The sequence below is a fragment of the Rhipicephalus microplus genome, chromosome 4 (genome assembly GCF_043290135.1).
Source record: "Rhipicephalus microplus isolate Deutch F79 chromosome 4, USDA_Rmic, whole genome shotgun sequence".
Lineage (NCBI taxonomy): Eukaryota > Metazoa > Arthropoda > Arachnida > Ixodida > Ixodidae > Rhipicephalus > Rhipicephalus microplus.
The window spans coordinates 115,667,709-115,694,487 of NC_134703.1; the positions used below are offsets into that span (position 1 = coordinate 115,667,709).

General features: G+C 46.9%; 2 protein-coding genes across 2 annotated transcripts in view; one reads left to right on the plus strand and one right to left on the minus strand.

The window, feature by feature from the left end:
• Nucleotides 1-8,658: 8,658 nt before the first annotated feature.
• LOC119172318 (innexin inx2) lies at nucleotides 8,659-10,057 on the minus strand. Its single transcript, XM_037423372.2, has one exon. The coding sequence runs from the start codon at nucleotides 9,943-9,945 to the stop codon at nucleotides 8,860-8,862; it is 1,086 nt and encodes a 361-aa protein (XP_037279269.1). The 5' UTR covers nucleotides 9,946-10,057; the 3' UTR covers nucleotides 8,659-8,859.
• Nucleotides 10,058-19,468: 9,411 nt separating this feature from the next.
• The window catches only part of LOC119172319 (uncharacterized), a 97,496-nt gene continuing 90,185 nt past the window's right edge, over nucleotides 19,469-26,779 (plus strand). Inside the window, exon 1 of the mRNA XM_075893589.1 lies at nucleotides 19,469-19,603. The gene's annotated coding sequence lies outside the window, so the exon portion shown is untranslated. The remainder of the gene's footprint in view (nucleotides 19,604-26,779) is intronic.

The window sequence follows — 26,779 nt, forward strand, 5'->3', positions numbered from 1 at the left end:
TAGTAGGGCTTGAGACGGTCGACGTGTACGGTCTCGCGTCCTCGACGGCGCAAATCTGGTGATTGTGTTAACGGCTCGATGATGTAATTCACCGGGGAGGTCGCGTCAATGACACGGTACGGGCCATGGTACCGGGCCAGAAGTTTGGAAGACAGGCCAGGAACGTGCGGGGGCACCCAAAGCCACACAAGGGAGCCAGCACGAAATGTAGGAGCTATGCGGTGAGCGTCGTCGTGTCGAGTCTTTTGTAGACCTTGAGCCTCACTTGTCAGAGACCGAGCCAACTGACGGCAGTCTTCAGCGTATCTGGCGACTTCCGAAAGCGGGGAGCACTCAGATGCATCAGGGCGGTACGGTAGTATAGTGTCGAGTGGGTGGGAAGGTTCGCGGCCGTACAATAGAAAGAACGGGGAAAAACCGGTAGTCGCTTGCGTCGCGGTGTTATAAGCGAAGGTAACAAAGGGCAATACAGCGTCCCAGTTAGTGTGGTCGGAGGTGTACATCCTCAGCATGTCGCCAAGTGTGCGGTTGAACCGCTCAGTAAGACCATTTGTCTGTGGATGGTATGCGGTAGATTTACGGTGGATAATGTTGCATTCAGCGAGGATAGCTTGGATGACCTCCGACAGGAACACTCGACCCCTATCACTGAGTAATTCCCGCGGAGCACCATGGCGTAGAATGAAGCTGCGGAGAATGAAGAGTGCAACTTCGTGGGCGGTCGCTGCCGGTAGAGCTGCAGTCTCAGCGTAGCGTGTGAGATGATCGACTCCGACAATAATCCACCGGTTTCCAGAGTTACTATATGGAAGGGGGCCATAGAGGTCTATACCCACGCGGTCGAATGGGCGAGCCGGGCACGGGAGCGGCTGTAACATGCCAGTAAGGTGTCGCGGAGGTGTTTTGTTCTGTTGGCAAGTGGTGCAAGACTGAACGTATTTCTGCACAAAACGATACATTCCTCGCCAGTAATAGCGTTGGCGCAGCCTTTCGTAGGTTTTCAGGACACCTGCGTGAGCACTTTGGGGATCTGCATGGAAATTCATGCAGATGTCAGAGCGCATATGAGTTGGGACAGCAAGAAGCCACTTCCGACCACCAGGCGTGTAGTTGCGGCGGTACAGAATGTTGTCACGTAAGGCAAAGTGGGCTGCTTGCCGGCGCAGCGATCTCGTGGAAGGGACAGGAGACGAATTGGTAAGGTAGTCGACTAACAAGGCAAGGTATGGGTCTTTACGCTGCTCCGAAAGCATGTCAGTGCTGTCGAGTGGTGACAAGGTGGTAAAAGGGGGTGACAGAGAAGCCACATCTGGTGTTAATGGCGATCGGGAAAGTGCATCGGCGTCCGCATGCTTGCGACCGGAACGATATACGACACGGATGTCGTATTCCTGCAATCGAAGTGCCCAACGGCCCAGACGTCCGGACGGGTCTTTCAAGGAGGACAGCCAACATAGAGCGTGGTGGTCTGTGACCACGTCGAAAGGACGGCCGTAAAGGTACGGGCGAAACTTCGTAAGCGCCCAGATTATGGCCAAACACTCCTTCTCTGTCACGGAGTAATTCAATTCAGCCTTCTTAAGAGCGCGACTTGCATAAGCGACTACGTATTCGGTTTGGGCGCCTTTCCGTTGTGCCAAAACTGCGCCAAGACCAACGCCGCTTGCATCAGTGTGAACTTCTGTGGCAGCAGTGGGGTCGTAGTGGCGAAGAATAGGTGGCGAGGTCAGCAGGCGGCGCAGCTGGTGAAATGCGTCGTCACATGCAGGTGACCATGCTGATATACCTTTGCTGTTGGAAAGCAGACTAGTCAGAGGTGCAATGATGGACGCGAAGTTGCACACGAAGCGACGAAAGTAAGAGCAAAGACCAACGAAACTTCTTAGGGCTTTCAGTGATGTGGGCATTGGGAAGTCAGCGACAGCTCGAAGCTTATCGGGGTCCGGAAGAACACCGTCTCTTGTGATGACGTGTCCCAAGATGGTTAGTTTTCGGGCTGCGAAGTGGCACTTCTTGGTGTTAAGTTGTAGGCCTGCAGAAGCTAGACACGTCAGAATCTCGTGGAGACGACGAAGATGTGTCGGGAAATCAGCTGAAAAGACTACGATGTCATCTAGGTAACACAAGCAAGTTTTCCACTTGTGGGCCCGCAATATGGTATCTATCATGCGTTCAAACGTCGCAGGCGCGTTGCAGAGCCCAAATGGCATGACTTTGAACTCATACAGGCCATCCGGCGTTACAAAGGCTGTTTTAGGGCGATCACATTCAGCCATTGGCACCTGCCAATACCCAGAACGCAGATCCAAGGATGTGAAGTACTCGGCGCCTTGTAAACAGTCAAGAGCATCGTCTATTCGTGGTAGCGGGTAGACGTCTTTCTTTGTAATCTTGTTTAAGCGGCGATAGTCCACGCAAAATCGAACGGTGCCATCTTTTTTCTTTACCAGAACCACGGGTGACGACCAAGCGCTTTGAGAAGGCTGTATGACTCCACGTTTAAGCATGTCATCTACTTGCTCCGTAATGACGCGGCGCTCTTCGGCAGAAACGCGGTAAGGACGCTGTCGCAGAGGCGAATGTGAGCCGGTGTCAATAGTATGAGTGACAGTCGTGGTGCGGCCCAAAGCAGGTTTCTGAAAGTCGAAAGAAGAGCGAAACTTGTTAAGGAGAGCAACAAGTTGGCTGCGATGCGAGGGGGGAAGGTCTGCGTCAATAGCATTGTCGAAGGCTGGTGAGCTTGATGGCTCAGACGCCTGAGTGATTGCGGCAATCTGACATGGCGTTTCGTCGGGAAGAATAATATCATTGATATGGTCGACAGGTTGCACATATCCTAACGTTTCACCACGAAGCAAGCCAATGGGGTAGTTGCAGTGGTTGGTAACCAGCATTACGGTTAAACCAGACGCAATCGTAAGAACGGCAAATGGGAGCACGATGCCCTTGCGTTCAGTAAAAACAGGGGATGGCGTAAACACCACCGTGGCGTCAGGTTGCGCCACACATGAAAGGCTAATAGGGACTGAAGCTTCCGGAGGCAAGGTGATGTCGTCGTCAGCGATGAGTTTGCAGAGCAGTGGTGAATAGTCGGGTGGTGGAAATTCACAACTTGGCACTAGGGACACTTCCGCACGGCAACAATCAATGATAGCTTCATGACCTGATAAGAAATCCCAACCCAGGATGAGGTCATGAGAGCAAGATGGTAGTACAAAAAAATTGGACGATGTACAAAACGTCTTGGATGACGACGCGCGCCGTACACACAGACGAGGGCTGAATGCGTTGCGCGCTAGCCGTGGACAGCACGATGCCACAGAGAGATGTGGTCACTTTCTTCAGTTTGCGACAAAATTTTGCGTTCATCACCGAAACGGCGGCCCCAGTATCAATTAACGCTTGTGTGGCGACTCCCTCAACATTGACATCAACAACATTTCGCGGCGAAAATGGAGGCCTTGATAATTGCGTAGAAGTTGCAGTTCTTGCCTCTGGAACTGCACTGATTAGTTTCCCTCCTCAGGAGGTGGTCTACGACGCATAGGAGATGGCGATCGGCGACGAGGATATGGGAAACGAGAAGTCGATGGGCGACGATCCGAGTCAGAGTGCCTCTGTTCGTATGCAGACGTGGTGGCCTGCTGCGACGCATAGGTAGGAGTTCCAAAGGAGGCGTACGCAGGTGTGGGACGGCGGCGGCAGTAGCGTGCAATGTGGCCAGCGATGCCACACGCGAAGCAGATAGGACGGTTGTCATGGGTGCGCCACTCATTAGATGGACGGAAAAAGCGAGGTGAGGGCCTGTAAACCGGAGGCGCTGCCGGAGGAGGTGGAGCCGATAAGGATACTGGATGCGGTGGGGGTCACGCAACCACAGCTGCGTAGCTGAGAGGTGAAGATGGTGCAGGTGGTGCGTAGCTGACAGCTGAGAGATTAGATGCTGCTGAAGTGCATGCGTAAGGGGCCTGCACTGTAGGTAGGACATCGCAAATTTCAGTGCGTATGGCCTGCTGCAGTGTCGAAGGCAGACTTGCGGTGGGCGCGTCGCTATGCGGCAGCAGGGAGAGCTGTCGGGCAACTTCCTCCCTGATGAAGTCTTTGATCTGGTTGGACAGACTTTCTTGGCGAACGTTGACATTTGCGAGTGCGACAGCCGAGATCGAATCTGGTGGTGAGACACTCTGTCGGGCGATGGAACGCTGACGGCGTAATTCATCGAAGCTCTGGCACAGGCTTACGAGGATTGCCACCGAGGTCGGGCTTTTCGCTAGCAACATCTGGAATGCGCCATCCTCAATACCCTTGAGAATCTGCCGAATTTTCTCTTCTTCGGGCATATATGGGTTAACACGCTTGCAGAGGTCGAGCACATCCTCAATGTAACTCGTAAACGTTTCGCCAGGCTGCTGGGCTCTGTGGCGCAGACGCTGGTCAGCGCGGAGCTTGCGGACCTCTGGTCGGCCGAACGCTTCTGTTACGAGGGTCTTAAAGGAGGACCAGTTGGCGATGGCGGTTTCGCGGTTGGTAAACCAAAGCTTAGCTACGTCTGCCAAGTAAAAGATAACGTAAGCGAGTTTAGAGTCGTCGTCCCACTTGTTGCTGACGCTTACGCGTTCGTACAAGGACAGCCAGTCTTCGACGTCTTGCTCACCACTTCCGCTGAAGATTGGTGGGTCCCGCTGGCGAGTAGCGCCGGGGCAGGTAGACGGGGCAGCCGATGGTGCTGGCTGGGCTGGGACGGGCTGGTTGGCGACTGCGTCAGTCATGTTTCGCGGTAGTCTTTCAGGCAACTTGCGAGAGCGGAGCTCCAGGTCTTCTTGGGGATCTCAGCAGCCTCCACCAAATGTGATGACGTTTATTCGAGCCGAGAAGTCGCAACGAGGTCGCAACGGAAAGTGGGCGTACGGCCAGTCTGACAAAGGCGGCACATACTCTCGCGCAAGCAGAGCACGGGCTTTTCGTTGTCTTCCGAAGGCGCATACGCGTTGGTGCGTATGCTCCACTACACGGGGAATGAGCGCCTCTCGACGCTTCGTTCAGCGCATGAATCATTTGATGTGCTCAACGAAATCATGCTCAGTCACCATGAGAGAAAGAAAGCACCGGTCATAATTAACATCCTGTAGGTAACGGACGGTAACGGTTGTGCAGTGGTCCTGCTTGTCACAGTGGGCGAAACATTTGTGCCTCACAAGACAATGCCCCGCCGCGGTGGTCTAGTCGCTAAGGTATTCGGCTGCTAACCCGCAGGTCGCGGGATCGAATCCTGGTTATGGCGGCTACACTTTCGATGGAGGCGAAAATGCTGTAGGGCTGTGTGCTCAGCCTGACTCAATTTTTTCATTTATGAGCATTTTTTGGTCATGAACAACGATGCATGCCGGCACCGGCATACCATTTTCTGCGATGTCGCTTTAGTACAGAAAAAACTCAAGTAATGTCACAGCAGTAAAGTTATATAGTTGGTGATCATTTTGCGGTAATGAAATCCCTGACACGGCAAAATTTTGCGAGACTTCACATGAACTCTGGTACAGGGTTATCCTTGGGAATATTTGAAAAGGAGCCAAAAGAAAAGCTGAAAGGAACAAATGTGGCCACGCTAATTCCTTCTAGCACCAAATTCGTAGCCAAATAGAAAAAAAATTATTTGTATAGATGTACTTACTAGTGTACAAAAGTAAATACCATGATTTTGAATTATCGAAAACGAAGTGTAGCGAGCACAATAGTTTCACTTCTTGCTTGGACTCCATGCCACGGGTAAGTTGCTAATAAATTAATAATTTATTATACTTTGAGTGCGCCTGCATACAGTTTGTCTACAATGGATAGGCTTTTGCAAAAGTGATTTGGGTGAACAAGCCAGCAGCAACATCAAACACTACAGCTGTTTTTTTTAGGGGCGAAGCTCCTTAAAGCGGGAACTGTTTGTTTCTCGTAGTAGTCGTAGTCGTAGTCGTAGTCGTAGTGTGTAACCAGTCTAACGTTTTGACCTGCCGGGGGGAGATTCCTCCTGTGCGTTGTTGAACGATAAAAAATTCGCAGCGTGCGCGTTAACTAAAAGCCAAATGCTCCTGTCTCTCATTTCCCATTAGCAGCCATTGGCATGTACATTGAGCACTATCTGACAAGAAAGGGTTGCTACGTTCAACTCGCTGGGTGTAACCTTCTTAGTTTTAGAAAGGATTAGCGAACGTTCGGCCGCAGTGCCATGAATACAGTGAACTACTATATACCATGAACTCGAGGTGGTTAAAGGTGGGTAGTAGACACGAAGCGCAAGCCGTAAGAAAGTGTGCGTGTGCCACCTCTCGTTTAGTTCTTGGAATGTCCGCTGGAGGGCGGTGCTTCTATATGGGGAATATATGATGAAAAGATGCGAGATGGTGGTACTTGAAGTGTAGAATAGATGGACGAATGGACACCCAGACAGATGCTTGGACGGACGCACGGATGGCTGCATGGACGGATGGACGCATGGATGGACTCAGGGGTGGATGCATGGACGAACGCAGGGAAGGACGCACAAATGAACGTGCGAATGCACGAACAGACGCACGCATAGACGGCCAGACGGACGCGTGGACGGTCACACAGACGGATGCATGGACGGACGGAAGCAAGAACGAATGGATAGACGGATGCTTCGCCGCACTCTCTATCATTTACTCCGTGGATATGCTGCCATTTTTTTTGAAGCCATTGGCCAAGATTGGTACAGAGTTATAATAATACCAACTAGCTTCGAGTAAACAAATTTGATGGAAGATGAACAGTACAGCTTCATGGCGTTGCTGATATCTCTTTGAGTCACTCTGCTTCAGCATGAGAACCTGGCGTCAGCGTTTTCTTATATGCACGGTTCCGTTTGTCCTGACGGAGGGACGCTCGTTGCATACCTCGATGCGCGCTAGCCCGCTGGCGGGGCAGAGGCATGTGCGTGTTTAGGCCGACACGAGAAGAGCTTGCAAATGACGATCATTCTTTAGACTTGCTTTCTGTTTTATACTGAAATAATACGAAAGAATGGCCAGTAGATGCGCCGAAATAGAAGTTAAAAGTAGCCAGAAAGTAGCTCGTGGCACCAATCTGAAATTTTTGTTGCCAGGCAGAGTCTGAAAGTAGCCAGTATGGCGCAAAGTAGCCACCAACGGCAGCCTTGCTCTGGTGATCTTCAGTTGAGCATGACATATTTTATAGCGAAGTGGTTGGCCTGTATAATCGGCTACAGTGTTATAAAAAAACATGAGCTCCATCTACAGCTATCGCTGTCTCATATAAAGAAGATTTGCGCAGATAGTCCATTTCTAAGACGTCTAACACTTTCGGCGTGTTTAAGAGAGTGTATTTTACAATAGGCAATACAAAAATTAGCACAGCTTGCACTAAATCGCGCAATCTTGGGTCGATTAAAGCACATGATGGTGGGAAAGTTTCAGCTTCTACCTTCAGCCCTTTGTACGAAATGCTTGGATGGTGATTCAGCACGTGCTGATTTATGATGACAATTTGTTATCGATAACACACGGCAACATCGACCATAAAAGCTCTCAAAAAAAGTCACAGCTTATTTGCCGCAAAGGCGAAGCAATGAACGCGATAGCAACAAATTGGAAGGTCACGCGCAGAATGGCAAGCAGATCGAAACGTGCCCTGCTTTTCTCACGCACAAATGACGGACGAAACGTACTCGCAGGTACAGATGAATGCGAATAAGCGTCTCATTGTTCCTCCGCTGTGTCTGAAAAGTGCGCCTTTTTCGCAAACGGAGGTTGCAACAATTGCAGGGACCTTTGTGCGCCCGGTAACTACAACAGAATCGTTCCTACGAAACCCAAAGGCTAACCGAGACGTACGATTCTCCCCACTGCAAAAAAAGGGTGCGTGATGGAGCGTATACACCCCCTCATTCTCTACGTGGGCCAAAAACGTGCGAGAGATGAGAGCCACCGCGCGCTCACTGCGCCATCTTGCTGATAATGCTGAAAACACGATAGACCCCCTCCCCCCCCCCCACCCGAGATGCCCGCAAACAGCGGTAAGTGGTAAATGTCAATAGCTTGCCGTTTGACCGTTGAAGGTGATACCTCTCAGTGGCTTAACGAGGTACTGACACAAAAACTTTGGCCTCCCGTTTTTTCTACTGCAAGGCGTATCTGGGGACCTGTTAGTCATGACACGGCACATCGTTTGCTGCAGCACGCGACAGATAATTAATTACAGGCCCCTCATTATCCATCAGTTTCAGTTTGAGAGAGTTCCAAAAACTGGCTGCAACTGTCGCCAACTAACGTGTGCAGCTCTAGAACACGTCAACACATAGAACTGTGACGCACTTCCGCATGGTCTACATCAAGAATTAATTTCGAATAGGAAACGAGACTGAAATGGTACCAAAACTTTCTAAGCGTGCGCCATGGCCATGCACTCGCAATTAGCCGCCAAGAAATGTAGAATTCGGTAGCTAACGCGGCAAAAATAATGGTGGCTATGACGTCATCATAACTTGTTTTGTTGACCGCAGCGTGTTGACGTTAGGGAAGTAGGGGGTGCATGACATCGACGCTGACGTCCACGTCAACGCCGGCGGCTAAATCCAGCCGAGAGTGTCCATCTAATTGCTATCGCAATGAAAAAAAAAAACAGGTCACAAACATTCTCCCATCTTTTATTAAGTTAGGTAGTCCCCACAGCATTATACAGCGCTTTTGGCTGTGAACGCTCGGAGTCTCACTCGCAAAAAGTCGTTGCTTGAAAGAAAAGTATTCATCTAACTCTTACTTGATGCGAAAGTTTCGTTCCATTGATGTATCTTAGCGGTCACAGAAGGAGAATAACATACTGTGCATATTATCAAACGGGTTCGGGAGCCTTGCTTCCCAGGTGTTTATCGAGGTCCGTGATGAGATCCCTGTAGTGGACGGGGTCCAAGTTTTTGGCAAGCAGATCGAGCAGAAACCACTCTCCCATTTGGCTCCGTTCGAGCACACGCTCCAGTTGGGGGCCGTTGGTGAGGCGCGCCTTCGACTTGATGGAATGAAACCTGGCAAGAGGCGAGATGAACAGCAGAACGCGGTACACCAGCACCAGGGCGGAAACAACGGCTAGGATGACGAACCAAAACCAGAGGAACACATAGATCTTCTCGTTGATGATATTGATCGGTAGGACGCACATGGCATCGTGCTTCTGCACGTCTCCAGACGAACCGTACATGTGGAAGGTGCATTTCGTCAGCCTCGGAAAGACTTTGACCATAGGGTCGAAGCGGACGGACCAGTCCCACTCACTGAACTGGATCACCTTCAGCCCGTACGTGGTGAATTCGCCACCGAGAAAGTGGTCCATAAGGTAGATTTGTCCGACGACGTTGACGAAGTTGAGGAGCTCGCAGAAGAAGTAGTAGCTGGCGTACATCTGGTGCTGACCGACATTGTTGGCGAAGTACTCGAGGAGGAGCTTACGGTTGTGCTTTCGCTTGTCGTCGCTCAGGATGGGCGATCCGAGGTCGAGGACGAGCGTGTTGATCTTCTTACCTTCGCACGCGAGCCACAGGTAGCGGGGCACGTAAAAGAGCACGGCCTGAAGGAAGAGTACGAAACAGACCCACTGGTAGTACGCATGGTAGACTCGCTTCTCGCCCGGCGAGTACTTATCGACACCGGGATACGGAATCTGACTGCCCACTTTCTTGTCCCAGGAGTCCCTGACGCTGAACGTCGAATGAATCCAGCAGAAAGTGTCCAGTACTCGCGTGGGCACACTGTCCTTCGTGATGCAGTCGATCGGATCGCCGATGTACTGTCGGCTGGTGACCAGGATGCTAAAGCCGATGAGAAGCGCACACGTCACCTTATAGTGTAGGCGGAACGCGTGGTTGTCTGTCACGATGGCTTCGATTTTCACGAAGCTCTTGAGCCCTCCGAATATCTGATCCATGGCGGTGGCTTGGCTCGTTGTACCGCTAAGCACCGCCGGGCCTGAAAGACTGCTCACGATGGGCCGAGCATACCTGTCCCGACGTGGGATCACGTGATTAACAGAGAGTTTTAAACGGAGTGCGCTGGCCAGCAAGACAAAGTAATGCAGCGAGCGACAGGCACGATCTCCTCGCCGCAGGAGCTCCTCAAGACGAGCGGGGGGCCAAATTAGGGACTTTTTTTCAAAAACTATGGCGGCGAGGTAGAGAGGCCGTCTGAGAACTTACCGCGGCTCCGTCGAAAAACGTCACAACGCGCACAAGAGCGACGGGAAAGATTGACGTGCAAGGTCTTTCCGTCGAATGCGACGCCTGTCAGGCGACACAGCGGAGCGCCATACCGTTTGCTGCCAAAGTGCTGATTAACGCCTGCGCTAGTAACTCTACTGAGCCTCCACCAGCGAAAGTTTGCGTAACGTTTGGTTTAAACGCGAGCACGCTGCAGTCGCATATGCACGCATGTACACTTGCACACTGATGTAGACAATACGAGCATTAATCGAGCGCACGCTCCTTAGACGTACCACCTGGCATCTGCGATTAGCAGTCGCACAGTAGCAGGATACACGTGCATGACAGAGTTATCTGCGATTGGCAATTGTTTTCGGGAAGAACGACCGCAACGTGGCCTATACGTAGACCCGTGTGGCTGCGAGAGTTTCTGAGGAATGCTATTTGTGTGAGTCGTTTTTTTTTTTTTTGCGAAGTCACATTTGGCGTCACCAATGACGCTGAGTATGTCTCACACTACTCGAAACAGCCACAGCTCTAAAGGGCCACGTAAAAATTTAGTCAGTTATTTCTCCAATCCTCAAAAAGCGAGACGTCGGATACTTGAACGCCTACAGAGCGATCAACCATCCTCCAGCATTGTACGAAATATTCACGAAGATGATTTCGAATAAGAGTCACACATGGCATTAATAAACCGAAAGAACAAGCTGATTTCAGAAAAGGGGTACGTTATCCTTATCAGCTTCTTGTGATTAAAGAGATAATTGAGACAACTGCCCAATATTAAAAAAAAGTAAACCCTTGAAGTGACAGCCATTGATTACGAAAAGGCATCCGACTCGCTCAAGATACCAGACATTTAGGGGTATTGCGTCGACAAGGAGCATATGAAAAAAAAAATGTGGATATTGTATCCAATGCACTTATAGAGACGCCAAAGTAATACACTGGGTTGCTTGTCTACAGCAGCACGAAAATTTCGATAGAAAAAGCGCTCACTCAGATATTCTTTGTTTGAGTGAAATAGTTATAGTATAACATAAATCATAAATCAGACAACACTAAGCCGCTCAACTAGAACACTAACCAATTAACCTATAATATATATATATATATATATATATATATATATATATATATATATATATATATATATATATATATATATATATATATATATATAATGAAAAAAACACACACAATGGTATTACGCATGCGAGACAAAAAAGTATCTTTAGCCTATATTGTTAGTCGATTCAGATTAAACGGCAAGAGAAAGCGCATCAAGTCCTTTCCGTAGTTTGAGCACGCGCGTGGAAGAAACTACGTGGGAACATGACGAGTGTTCTATTAAAGGATCCGCTGGTTTACTCGAGCAAGTGTGACCAAAAGGTCATCACTTTTCAGTCCTGTGTAATAGTTTCATAAGGCTTGTGGGTTAGTAGTGTGGTAGGGTTCATAGATTAATTTCATCAAAAAGAGGTGAAGTGTGACTTCCATACGAAACCTCTGCGACGGCGCGAACTGCTCTTTTCTGTGTTACAAGTAGTTTGTGAGTTCTTCAAAGCTGTCGTGCCCCAAACCAGATGACAATAGTTTATGTGCGATAAGAACAACAATTTGTAGATCAGAAGCTTAACTTCATTTAGGAAGAAAAAAAAAAGAGAGGCAAGATTCACCTTATCCTGCAAAATACTCGAAGACAGCTTTTAAATGTGGGAATTTCATGATATTTGTTGATGAAAAATTACACATTTAACACTTGGTACTATCTGAAGTTCCTAGGTGCCGAGTTTTAATGGGGCACGCAAAGGCGAAGCTAAAGTTCTAGGCCTAAAGTAAACAGCTTTTGTTTTCGAAGAGTTCAATTTCGAAGATTTATTGCTTGTCCAGGAAGCTATCTTTAATAAAAGATAGCCTCCTGGTTTGTGTCATCTGTATATATATATATATATATATATATATATATATATATATATATATATATATATATATATATATATATATATATATATATGTATATATATGTATATATATATATATATATATATATATATATATATATATATATATATATGCATATATATATATATGCAGAGATTTCAGCAGGTATGCCCCAATGCAGTATCTTGGGAGCCCTCAAATTCTGCGTATATATTAATGATATTTAAACAGTGACTAATGATTAATATGTGTTATATATATATATATATATATATATATGCATATATATATATATATATATATATATAACACATGTTATATATATATATATATATATATATATATATATATATATATATATATATATATAACACATATTAATCATTAGTCACTGTTTAAATATCATTAATATATACGCAGAATTTGAGGGCTCCCAAGATACTGCATTGGGGCATACCTGCTGAAATCTCTTGTAAATTGGAGGTGTGATTGTTGATGACCACCATCTGCGGACGATAGTTTTAATTAAGACTAAATTAATTTCAGAAAGACACCTCGAAAGCCATGGTGATCCAATTTCTCTAAATGTGTGACATGGTTTATAGTATCGAAAGCCTTTGAGTAATCTATGAAGATATCTAGTGCGTGTAGTTGAAGTGAATTGAATTGAATCTTTGTTTTCATCTTTGAGACTACATGAAAGATAGCGGGAGTAAAAGCTGTATTAGAAAAGCTTGACTAGCTCCCGCAACCTAAATTGAATGGGTCGGAAGCATTGGTATACAAATGAAAAAAAAACATGCTTTACAGAAATATGGTGATGTCAATCAATATAATTACATAATCTAAACGAAAACAGACATAGCAGTTCCCATGAAAAGCCTATGTATACATGCGGTATAGAATGCATAAGAGGTCAAACTGGTACGAAAGGGTAAACGGCATCATTAATATTTATAAGAACAATGATGTAACATTTTTTGTGGTCATATTTTCTATATTTGCATCAATGCTGTTTAAATAATTCAACATTCTGGGAATAACATTGTGTATCATTTGGTGACCATATTTTGTTCGTGGCTGTGGTATTAACCAGAGTTTACGCTTACGGGTATCATATTTATTCTCCGAAAGTTGTAGGTTGGCTGAATCAGATAGCACGCTTTCTTGCTTCAGCTCTATTTTTTTATAATCCTACAAATGTTGTAATTGTAAAGATTTCAAAAACTGATTAGTTAATTTTTTTTGTTGCTTTCACGCTCAAAAGTATCTAATATGAATTCCTTTGTGTTATGAGAGCATGCTCAGTTGTGCGGCCTTTCGTGAAACCGAATCGTGATGAAGTGAGGATATGGTGCTTATCTGAAAAGGAAATCATACGTTTGTGAATCTGTTTTCCTAAACCTTTTGATATTATTGACAGTATATGTATATATGACTTTTCCTCGTACACCTCTGTGACCTGCGGCGAAAGTCCGCTTATAAAGCCGCGTGCAAGCAGATTCTGCAATTATTGGGCCAAAATCCGACGTGTGGATGCGATTCATGGTCTGGGAGACCGTTGGCGGGAAACGGGGACTCGCTGTCTTTAAGCACTAAAAAAAAAAACTTTTCCCAATTCGACATTTTAACGTGATGATGGAGCAAGCTACAGATGAAACCAGTAATACTGACTGAATAAGATTTTGAACTTCATCCCTTTGCCGTCTTGATCAATGTTTCCATAGTCGAAGCCACGGCGAAAGAGACGTTTCTGCGTTCTTCGTTCTAACTGCCGTAACAATTCCAAGAAGCCGCACCCATTCCCAGAGAGATAAACGGGTTCGCAGTAATGCTTCTGGCCTGCCTTCGATCTATTAAATGCCGCATTCATTTGTGAAAATAGAGAGAGCATATCATTCCTGTTATCTACGTAATTAAAGCTATTGCTTTTGCTACTTGGCAATAAACTATCGCCCTATGCTAGAGTAAATTTCTTCTTTTTCATCTTTTTCCTGCTATTGCAAAAAAAAAAAAGAAACGTGGCTGATCCCCTTCAAGGAATCGGTCTAACACGAAAGTGAAACGTGTCTTGACAGGTGTAGGTGAGCGTTCATTGTGCATTGTGTCAGCGACAGCAACGAATTGCAAGGTAACGGGAAGAACAGCAAGCAGCTCTATTATAAACTTGCAGCGCACACCTCAAGCAGAAAGCACACACACAGTAGCGCCATCTCGCTACCGATAGTGAAAACGCTTGGGTTTCAGCAAGCAGCTGTATTATAAACTTGCAGCGCGCACCTCAAGCAGAAAGCACACACACCATAGCGCCATCTCGCTACCGATAGTGAAAACGCTTGGGTTTCAGAGCTGCGAGGAGGCCTCAATGGCCTAATCACATGCAGTATCGTATTATCTGCTACAAAAATTATTTCTTGCAGGTGCCCCTCATTGACCAGTGAATACATTCGCACGTGGGTATCGCTGGGAATGAAGGGGCCGATCACTTCAGGTTGTGCCCACAACGAATGTGACTACCAAGGAATTTCATGGCTGTTAGACAACCCTTTTCTGCTTAAACCCTACATATCAATCAATCTGCTGATCTGCCGACATCGTCTAAAGCAGCACATTGAGCATCGTGTCGTGAGCAGATTGTTCCTCCCCGTATTCGTGGTCGTGGATTGCCCGGTATAGCGACCGAGCCCTCTTATATAAGTGAATAGTGTCTGTGCGCGAGCGACTACATCGTCAAGGACGTGTGGACGGTCCCTCACGCACGTCGAGTGGATCCTGTGATACGCTATAGAGAACACTTAATTTTAGAGTGTCCTGCGTTTATTATGCAGCGGGTACTACTCATTAAGAAACATGGACGTATGAAGTGCACGACCCTTCATGATTACCTGTTCCCCGGAGGATATGCGGCTCGGCGGTACCATGGGCCCACAGAGCCCTACTAACTTATAAAAGCAGTTTGACCCCGTGGTTATCGTCATTTTTCTGAGTGACTACTTCTTTGTTTCTGCGTTCTTTTTCCCCTCTGCACTTTTACTCTTCCTTACCTGTGTGTTTTACCTTCACGAACTGGACTCATATACTGTGTATTACGGTTCTCGAAGTCACACACACACACAAACACACAAAAAAACTTTATATATAGCTATGCCACCTGTTTCTGACATCATAGAAACAAAGTTCCTAAGTAAAAAAAAAGAAAAATTAAGGTTGTACGTGAATTGCCAAGTATTGTAGACGTCCACGAAGGTTCAAATCAACTTTCTTAGTAGCCCAAAACTAACCCGTCACAATTAAATTGTGCGTAAATTATTTTATGCACATCTTGCAGCTGGGCCTACGCCTCCCATGAGGGCTCGTCAAGGGCTTGCCTCGACGCCGCCTCACGGACGTGCTGGGTCGCCCTGGTTTGACGTCCCCTCAAGGGAGGCATAGGCCCGGCCACCTAAACCTGCTGGTTTCCGATAATAAAGTTCATTCCTCCTCCTTCACTTGCAGCTGGAAATTGCAGCCGTTGAGCTTCACTGCCTCGATTTGTCATGACAGAAACAAACCCATGAGTACACTGAATATTATTTTGATGAAAAGCACCTGACCAGTACTTGTAATGAGAGCAGACTTAGTTTTGATTAAAACGTTACTATCATGAATAAGTGTAAATTATTTACCACATTGGAATTGCTCCCCTTCATTATCAAATTAGCATAATTAGCAAACAAAAATGACAATCGTTCATTGCTATATTTTCAAAATCCTGTAGTGTTTCAACTGGGGTGCACATGAATGTTACATATATATTGGAGGTGTCGACAGTGGAATAAAATGTCCCTTTTCGATGAATGGATGGATGGCTACAACTTTACTGAAAGCCCGGCAAGGTATTTCGCGACCCGGCACAGATCTCCCATGGGGAACGTCATAGAAGAGATAATATGAGAGCATCTGTGCTTCCCACAGTTAACATCGAGGGAAAATCAGCGCATAACAATCATCAAGAGGTTGCTCCAGCACGCAGGCTCAGTGAAAAGAGTCACATAATGTGCATGTAGCGTAGCCCTAGTGGCGGGCAGCCGGCTAGAGAAAAAAAAAAAAAGTGACGAGTGCTTCTAGCTGGCGGCGCGAGGCGCCCAGAATGTAGTGATTCTAGCTGGCTGGACGCGACGGCCGCTGCTCTACTTCGGTAGCTCGCTTCCTCCTCTACGTCTCGTCTGCTCATTTAACCTGCGACACCGGCACATCTACGTCGGACGACGTCATCGTCGCCTACAAATTGGTGACCCGGACGTGTGCTGCCCCTACTGTCTTCACAAGGCGGGATGATGCGGAATCGCCTACATGCGCATTGACACACTCTCTCTGTCACACACACACACACACACACACACACACACACACACACACACACACACACACACACACACACACACACACACACACACACACACACACACACACACACGCACGCACACGCACACACACACACACACACACGCACACACACGCACACACACACACACACGTACACACACGCACACACACACACACGTACACACACGCACACACACACACACACGCACACACACACACACACACACACACACACGCACACACACACACGCACGCACGCACGCACAAACACACACGCACACACGCACGCACACGCACACACACACACACACACACGCACACACACGCACACACACACACACACGTACACACACGCACACACACACACACGTACACACACGCACACACACACACACACGCACACACACACACACACACACGCACACACACACACACACACGCACGCACGCACGCACAAACACACACACACACGCACACACACACACACACGTACACACACGCACACACACACACACACGCACACACACACACACGCACACACACGCACGTACACACACACACACACACACACACACGCACACACACACACACACACACACACACGCACACACACGCACACACACACACGCACACACACACACGCACACACACACACACACGTACACACACGCACACACACACACACACACACGCACACACACACACACACACGCACACACACACACGCACACACACACACGCACACACACACACGCACACACGCACACACACACACACACGCACACACACGCACACACACACACACACGTACACACACACACACACACACACACGCACACACACACACACACACACACACGCACACACACGCACACACACACACGCACACACACACACGCACACACACACACGCACACACACGCACACACACGCACACACACGCACACACACACACACGCGCGCGCGCGCGCGAGCCGCTTATTCGCATTACAGTGGACATAGAGTAAGGACACAATTAGATAAGTACAAAACAAGGAAGGACCTAAACTTCGTGAATAACGCTCTACCAAACGGCAACGGTCATCTAACGCGATCAAGCGGACATTGGCGTACACAGCAGTAGCCTGAAGATGCTAGACAAGACGTTCCGACCGGGCTCATCTCTGAGGCTATAATGAATCTAGTTTACTTCGACCTCTCGTTCACAGAGGACGGCACGCGCTGGAACTCAATGTTACGCTCAGCAATAAATCAGAGCCTATTCCTCACGCTCTTCTCACGTCATGACCTTTTCCAAGTTATGAATGGAAAAACTGATCGAACATTTAAACATTGGCCAACTTAATTGTGGCAAATTAAGGGTGCGTAAGCCAGCATTATGAATGTTTCAAGGAAGAAAATATTATTGCGCACCAATGAACTTCATTCGACGTTCCCTTCATAATTAGTTACATATCGCACTGGTTCTTACATAGAGTTAATATGCAGACTATGAACTCTATGCTCTCAACGTCATAATAAAAAAAAAGCTCTACGAAAATGGTGGCGTCATCTACTGAACAAAACTGCAAACGCTTCTCTCTGCGCTCAATAAATTCCCTAAATGGCCAATGTATTTTTTATAAAAATAGTTTATATAAATTGCATACATTTTTTCTTTATTTATAATACGTGAAAACACTTGTTTATGAGTTGTATTGCAAAAAAATTAGTTTTAAAACGTTTAAATTTAGTGCTCCTCTAAAGTATTCTGATGGCAACAATGACAACGTTTTAAGACGTCAGCGTTTAGTATAGTGTACTTCCTTTCTCCGTGAGTGTACTATTCTAGTACACTATAGTTTTAGTGGTGATAACTTTTTTGGCCCAGATTTTACTCTAGAGTCAGCATATTAATTCTATGGGTTGTTATGTAGTTCAAATTGACAACGAAAGTTCTTGTAAACTGCGACAAGCTATGATACGTAGTAATTGAACGTGTATATGTCTACTTGTATCACGTCACTGCCTCTAACTTCTATTGCTATTTCACTGCGCTTTCTCAAATGGCGTACGTGGATAACTACATTTGTTTGAGTGCAGAGTGTTCTATATGTAGAGATTTTTTAAGCTGTTTTTAGCGTAATTTGAGACAACCGAAACAAGAACTGAAACCATATGTGCTCAACGAAACCGAAACCAAATGCACTCTAAGCCATGACCTACTACACTCCTGACCTGTTCAGATAGCGGGGTTCCTATGGGAGCGCGTGTCCCCGCTCTCGTTCAATCGCTCGCCGTAGGTGGCGCTACCTATAACCTGTTCGTCTGCTACTTTACGGCTGTTTGGACGGCGCTAGAGTAAGAACGGCTGCATTCCGTGATGAACAGCCGGCATATATGTGACTATTTTTTCACTTAGATGACTGGTCAAGTAAGCTGTTCAGTGTGACGAAAAATTTATTGCACACTGGTGGACAAATGCGAGAATCCGTAGACTTACATAGTGTAGGACAGCATATGTGATGTTGCGTCCATTTAATTGCAAAGAATTTGTGAATGACTTTTGAAATATTTGTTTCAAAATTATTTTTCATTAGTGCATAATAATTACGCAATATGAGTGCTCTGTTGGCCGAAATATGACCACGAACACTCAAGCTGACGTCAGCGAACAGGTGCTGACTAGCGCCACAGTGCTCCTAAGTTACGGCCCTAGCGGCAGAAGGTATGAACTAGAACGTGGGCGCTGGAAGAGGTGCTCTCTGGGCAGGTCAGGAGTGTAGTAGGTCATGCTCTAAGCAGCGCGTTTTCGTGGTCTCGCCGCATCTCGACTCTCGCGAGAACGGCGGCGAGGAGGACCCGCCCATGCAGGCAAGAGTGGCTTCCCTTCGCGATGGATCGACTGTGAGTTAGGGTTACGCCCGAAACAGGTTTTTATTCCGGGATAATCCTGTGCCAATTGCGTATACCGACGGCCAATTAAATTCCATTCACATCGGCACCACGCTCGCCTGGAGCCGTGCCAGGTGTTCCGATGGCACCCGGGAGAAGTGCGGCGAAGATGTGACTTCACAGGGGCCGTCGTCTCTCCCGGTGAGTGTTTATTTTCACTTATCGAGACCCGGACGGACCGCTGAGGCGAACGCAAGGCTTTCGGCCGCCTCGAACGTAGAATGAATGGGGACAACGGCTTTTTTTTCCGCGTCACGAAACATGCCTTGTTGTGACTCATCGTGCGGCGGCGCCGCGAACGATCGGGCTCACGTTTTGTGGCCACCTTTCCGATGCGGCAGGCGCCTGTGAGGCTTCCGTCCGTCGGTCTCGCTCCTACTTCGATGCTGTGTCTTATCGATTTTCGCGTTGGGTCTCGCCGCTGCTCCTGACCTCCCATCGTTTTGTTACCACAGTTAAAGAACAGACGGTTCTTTGTGAACGAAGTGCGGTCTTTTTCGCGTTGCTGACTGTTCAGGCTTGCATGTACGTTTCCTGAAGTACAGTATGGGAGCGCGAATACGTGTACTACATTGCTTAACCGCATTCATATGCTTTCCGAGACGTATGCTATGTAAGCGTAGTGCAAGGTGTACCAGAATGAACGCTTCGTCTTCAGTGACAAGCACTATGCTAGCATTATCCTTTCAGTTTTACATGAATAAACTAGAGCCACTGGTCCATTGCTTGTCTGATAGTCGAGAATGCCGTTTCGGTTGCAGATGATAGATTTTCAACCTTTACCTTCGTTTGAACGTAATTATATTTGCTGGAGTATCTGTGCGTCTTTACACATGCATTCGTTGAATAGTCGCCGCAGATTAACGTTTAACACACTTATCGTATAGGTCTGATGTTTTCTGTGACAGCCGCTTGGCAACTACGCTCCGACAAGATATTCGTTTCCCAGTAGGCTGCGAAGATAGAAATCGCGCCGGAACAACCTTGAATTTCGAGATGTAATCGCTTTCCAGCTGATCAATTGTACTGTAATCAGCGAAGTCAGCAGCACATTTCAGACGTTTCTCTTCTTTGACACTGGCTTTAGTGGCATCGTTTTGTTTTCGTTCATACCTGGCCGCTGTCAAACCATTATTTCACGGTTAGACGCTTAGTACACTTTTATAACAGATGCCGTGGTAGTAATAAGAGACTGAAACTCGGAGTTTAATGCTCGATTGCCTGTGAACGTAAATTGAGTGTAAGACTTGTGTCGCTTTTTGTTTTGCTTCTTTTTCCCTGCCATTCGAAAATCGTCGATTATTAATTTTTCACGTGGACATAAAATAAGACAATTTTGAATGGTACGGGCAGACTCCGTGACGAGAACTATACCGAAAATGTATACCTGTTGTAATTTCAAATTGGCCCCAGAAACCTTGAAATTTGCTGCATTGAAAGTGTTTCCTCGTGACTACATTCTGCTCTGTATACGCTAGCCGGCTGCTGTAAGGCAGTCGGCTAGCGTATACAGAGCAGAATGTTTTTATAAAAACAATCTGCTCTGTATGCTTTTATACAATATTGCTTTTATAAAATATTTATACAATATTGCTTTTATACAATATTTAACTAGTACTGATTGCTTTATTTTATGCGTATTTCTATCTGAGGAAAGGGCGTACGCCTTGGAGGCTTCCTAGCGCGCTGACATCGTTAAAATGGGGATGGACTGAAAAAAAAAAAAGTCGCAACAACAACACCCGTGTACTGACATTTAGGAGCACCTTGAAAATTCCCTGGTGGTCAGAATTCATGCAGAGGGCCCCGCAGTGGTGCTACGGTGTGCCTCTTGATCACACCGTGGTTTCGGAACATAAATAATTAAATTAAGGCGTTATAATCAATTAAATACTAACCGTTTAGACCCGTCAAAAATAACACTAATCTCTTAGTAAGTGAAGGTGTCGAAGTTCTGATAGTGAAATTCGCTTGTCAAAGTATGCTACGGGGGAATCGCGATCACCCTTCTCGCTTGTATGGCGACGTTTACAGCATGCGTGAAAAAAGAGAGAGAGCGAAAGAGAGAACGTTATTCCGTTCTGTGAAGGTGAATGACCAGGCCATCTTTGTGGATCACATGAATTTATTTATTTAATTTATTCATATTGTTATATTGCATTTTTAAAGCCATTTTTTAATATAGCGTGCCTTTTTGTCCACCTCAAATTGCGTAGACCGGCAGTAGAGCGCACATGTTGTCTCTTTATTTAAGTGGACATTTCTTCACTTTATTTAGTCTTAAATGTATAATTAATTTGTTAACACAGCCCCGCCGTGGTGGTGTAGTGGCTATAAGGTACTCGGCTGCTGACCCGCAGGTCGCGGGATCGAATCCCGGCTGCGGTGGCTGCATTTGCGACGGAGGCGGAAATGTCGGCCCGTGTGCTCAGATTTGGGTGCGCGTTAAAGAACCCCTGAAGGTCGACATTTCCGGAGCCCTCCGAGCCCTCCACTACGGTGTTTCTCATAATCGTATGTTGGTTTTGGGACGTTAAACCGCAACAATTACTATTGTTAATAAAGCACTAATATATGGCGTCGAGACGTTATATGGAATTGATTTTGTTGGCAGTGCATGGGGTATGGGGGTATGCGTAGTTAAAGGGTTGTACAACCGCGAGTCGCACGTTTGAGTGGACTTTCGAGGAAACGGGAGTGCAACTAAGCGACATTGCCCGCCGCCATAATTGAGGCAGCTGCGCAAGTGGGCTACAGGAAATAATCAATCGCGCTAGAACAAAGGACCCGGCAAGCGAGAGCGCTGACTAAGCGTGCCTCTTGTTGCCGAAACGGGATTGGTTACAGCCCGGGGCGTCCCGTCTTCCGACCGTTGATTTGCATTTTCTTGCCAGATGAGGCTAATGTTAGATTAGGTGCGGCACTTTTACTACGGGGAAACGTGTGTGCAAAATGCGCATGACGAGGATGACGGAGACAATGGGCGTGCGAACGGGGGAGGGGGCAGGGGTGGCGCCCCCCTCCCCCCTACGTCACCTGAGAAGGGGGGTGGCGCAAACCCAGCTTCATACATTGATATAGTAGGGAAGGGGGGAGCGCTGTGACTCGGGGGGGGGGGGGGTACAGTAAGCCTTATAAATGCACGTAATAGGGAGAGGGCGTGGAGAAGCGAAGTTTCGGCTACCCTGAAAGGGTGCCCCTATATGACTCATTTGCAAGCGCTTCATCTGTGCTGCGTTTGGTGCATGTGCATAGAGTTTCCCAAAATTAACTAGAGGGCACTCTGGCGCTGCGATCGTTCAGCGACCATGGGAACGATGGGTAGTACACACATTTGCCTAGTCTTCGTACTTGCGGGTGGCGAATCGTACTTGCGGCTTCGTTTACTACTGGTTACGGTTTTGTTTTGAAAGAAAGAACGAACCCTTTTGAACTTAGTGACTTGATTCAAAATGGTAAGCCTAAAAGAATAAGGTTGTGAATCGCAAACGGTGAACATTTGCTAATTTATGTTTTCGTGAAAAAACAGATCCAAGCCGCACGAACACACACGGAGCCAAAAGCAGGCCAGAAGTATGAAAATTAAACAAATGTGTGTACTACCCATCATTCCCAGGCTCGCTGAAGCACCGTGTGTTGCAGCTCCCATAGGCACTAGTGCCAGAGTTCGCTCTATTGTATATTAAGAAACTCTATGGGCATGTGGGCGTGCATGTACACCGCTGCAACTTATTAACAGTGTCGCACGAGCGCTCGTAATGTTCCCGTAATGTCGGGAGACCTTCCGACGATGCGCGAGTGCACAGAACACCCTGAACTGCGAGCGCCGTCTGATAGGAGGACGTTGGCACTTGGCGGCGCATAGCACTCATGCGCGTGACGTTGATCATTTTAGGGGCGAAGCTCCTTATGGCGTGGTTTGTGTGCGTCCCGCGTTGTCGTAGTGCGTAACCTGTGGCACATACCCGCATACCAGTGGCACATACCTGCCCTCGGGCACATGTACGCATGTCCCCATCTTACGGAAGACGTAGCACGGCGCCGTCATCATGCTCTCGGGCTTAACAAATCGCTGACAGCAGGAATGGGGTACACACTCTCGTATAGACCTCGGATTGGCCTCTGAATGGCGGTACTTGTTTATGTTGTATATATGATAAAAAGAAGCGCGATAGCGGCATTCGAAGTGTTCACTAGATGGACGGACGGACGCGCGGATGTACAGACAGGCAAGCAGACGGACAGACAGACACATGGACGGACGCACGGACGGACGCGTGAACGGGCGTGCTTACGGATGTTCCTTTAATTATTTTGCACGGACGGACGCATGGTAGGATTGATGGACGCCCCGCCCCGCTCATCGTCATTCATTCCGTGGATAGGCTGTGATTTTGTTTTTGTTTTTCGTGTGCCGTGTTGTACTTGAATATCTGTTGAAGGAAACATCGCATCAGACGGCACTCGCATTTTAGGGTGTTTTGGGCGCTTGCATGTCGTCCGCGGGTCTAGTCAATTAATGAGAATCTCCGCCTCGATTGAAGCAGTGGCTAGAGTGCTCCGCCGCTCACCCGCAGGTCGCGGGTTCGCTCCCGGTCACATTTCGATGGAGGCGGAATAGTGAAGGCGCGTGTATTGTGCGATGTCAGTGAGCATTAAAGAACACCAGATGGCCGAAATTTCCGGGGCCCTCCGCTACGGCGTCTCTCATAATCATATCGTGGTTTTGGGACGTAAAACCCCAGATATAACATTGTTTTCCAAGAATATCAAAAGCTACCATATATCCTCCGCTCAGCGCTCGCAAGGTATTGCAAAAAAAAATGCAAGGGTGTGTTCTGTTCTGTTCTGTTTTAACTGTTTTGCTGTGGAGAGGTTGAGGAGCCTATTGCCTCGGCTACTCCATATCACTAAGTTCTGCAGCAAAAAATAAAATAATACAGAACGGTACCCAAAAATTAACAATACGGTAAAGGAAAAAGAAAACACATAATAGCACACTGAAACCAGTTCAAATAACATGCCAATACACAGTTTTCTTCACGCAGTTCACACAGTCATAAACTATTTACACGCACACCTTACTACTCTAATGCTAGTATACACATGACCACATTTTACATAATACCCATCTCTGGCTGTCAGTCATAGGCGCTTTTTCAGTCCGGTCTCCACTAAAAAGTCTGTCAGGAATATTATAGCCTTTTTCTGAAGATGCATCTCAGGCCATGGTCCAAGTAGTTTCTTTATTGTGAGGGGCCATCTGTCCAAACTTGCTAATTTGTTCTTTAATTTTTCTCTTTCCTTCGCGTATTTAACCCACTCCAAAAGAATATGGCGAACATTTTCTTCTGCATGACCACAATGGCATTCCGGTGAGTTGGATCGATGTATCTTGTGCAGGAAGCTGTTTGTGCATGCTACTTCCAATCTAAGTCGGTGGATCAATGTCTCTAGGTGTCGTGGGAGGTCTGTCGCTATGGAAAATTTTCTGTGTGGATCAACTTCATAAAGTACCATTTCCTTTGATTTAGGGCTCTCAAACCACTTCTCCATCGAACAATGGTTAGCTCCTTGCGATATAAAATTTCGAATATCCGTCCCAGATATAGGGATTGTGCAATCCCGTCCTTCCTTCAATGCTTTCTTCGCGAGACTATCAGCATCTTCATTTCCCTTTATTCCAATGTGGCTGGGTATCCATTGGAATACGATGTTGTGACCCTGCGATGAGGCATATTCCACAGTTTCTGCGATACATTGTGCTATTTTACCATTTCTGTAAGGTGATATCACATTTCTGATTAGCTGAAGAGCAGGTTTGCTATCAGTGCATATCACCCATTTTCGTGGCTCGGGATTCTCGCAGATAAGCTTAACTGCTTCAAAGATAGCCACCAATTCTGCTGTCGTCGATGAAGATTTGTGCGATAATTTGTACATCCTCTTTTTCTGAATTTCGGGTATAAAGACCGCACAGGCTGACGCTTCTTCTGTGCATGATCCATCTGTATATATCTTCGTTTTTTCATTATGCATTACATGAAGCTGATGAAGTACCAACTGTGCCGCTACTAGAGGTGCCATGTCTGCTTTCTTCTCTATGCCGTCTATTTCACGGATAACGTTGAGAAGTGGCAGCGTCCAAGGTGGTTTTGAAGGTTTCCATTGTTTAAATTCTGGTACTACTGCTTGAAATGATGATATAGTATTCTGTAGTCTCGTTGCCGTTCTTTGTGTTAGTGCACCAGATAAAAAATGACTTTCATGTTGCGTGAAAATTCTAAATAAATTTCGAGATGTTTCTTCAGTTCGGAGTACTGCCAAAGGTGGCTCTCGAGCCTCCGCATACATTAAAGCACTGGAAGTTGACCGTGGTAAACCCAGACATACCCTCAAGCTCCTTGCCAATAACAAGTGAAGTCTCCTTTCGGTGGAGGCTGGGAGTCCGTGCAGCAGGGGCAATGAGTAAGTTACGATGGGGCGTATCCAGGCAACATGTAGGGCTAATAACGACTCTGTAGTACCACCCCATTTGGCCCCGCAGAGATGCCGGAGGATTCGAATGGCCTGATTCACTTTTTGTTCCAGGGACTGGACATGAGGAGACCATGTTAGTCTCCGGTCTAAAATTACTCCCAAGAATTTATGAGTTTTAACCATTTTAATAGGCTGATTTTGCAGAATAATCTGGAAATTTCCAGGTCTTTTTAATGTAAACGGAAGTATGGCTGTTTTGGCCAGACTCAGTGCCATACCTCTTTTTTTTTAGAAAATGGTCTACATAATCCAATCCTTCTTGTAGAGTTTGTTGTATATCCAAAAACGATGGACCGGATGTCCATATACTTATATCATCAGCATATACTGAACATCTGATGTTGGGTGGAAGATTATACGGGAGCTGCGCCATGACTGCATTAAAGAGAGTAGGGCTTAGTACGCTGCCCTGTGGCACTCCTTGGTTGACGACATGTTCTGACGTTGGGCCCTCCTGCGTAACTACAAAAATTTTCCGGTGCTTCAGGAAGTCAGCGATCCAACGTAGTATCTTGCCCTTGAATCCCTGTAACGCCAGGCCTTCCAGAATGTGAACGTGACTCACTGTGTCGTATGCTCGGTGAACATCAAGGAATACAGCGACAGTGATGTTTCCTTGCGTTCGTTGGTTTTCCACATCTGTGACCAAATCCAGAATGCAGTCCATTGTGCATCTACCTCTTCTGAAGCCGGCTATGCTTTCTGGTAGTAATTTTTTCATGTCTTGCCACCATAAAATTCGTTCATTGATAATTTTTTCCATCACTTTTGAAAAAC

Excerpts from the sequence above, each read along its gene's own strand:
- LOC119172318 (XM_037423372.2), bottom strand. The coding sequence starts at position 9,945 with ATGGATCAGATATTCGGAGGGCTCAAGAGCTTCGTGAAAATCGAAGCC.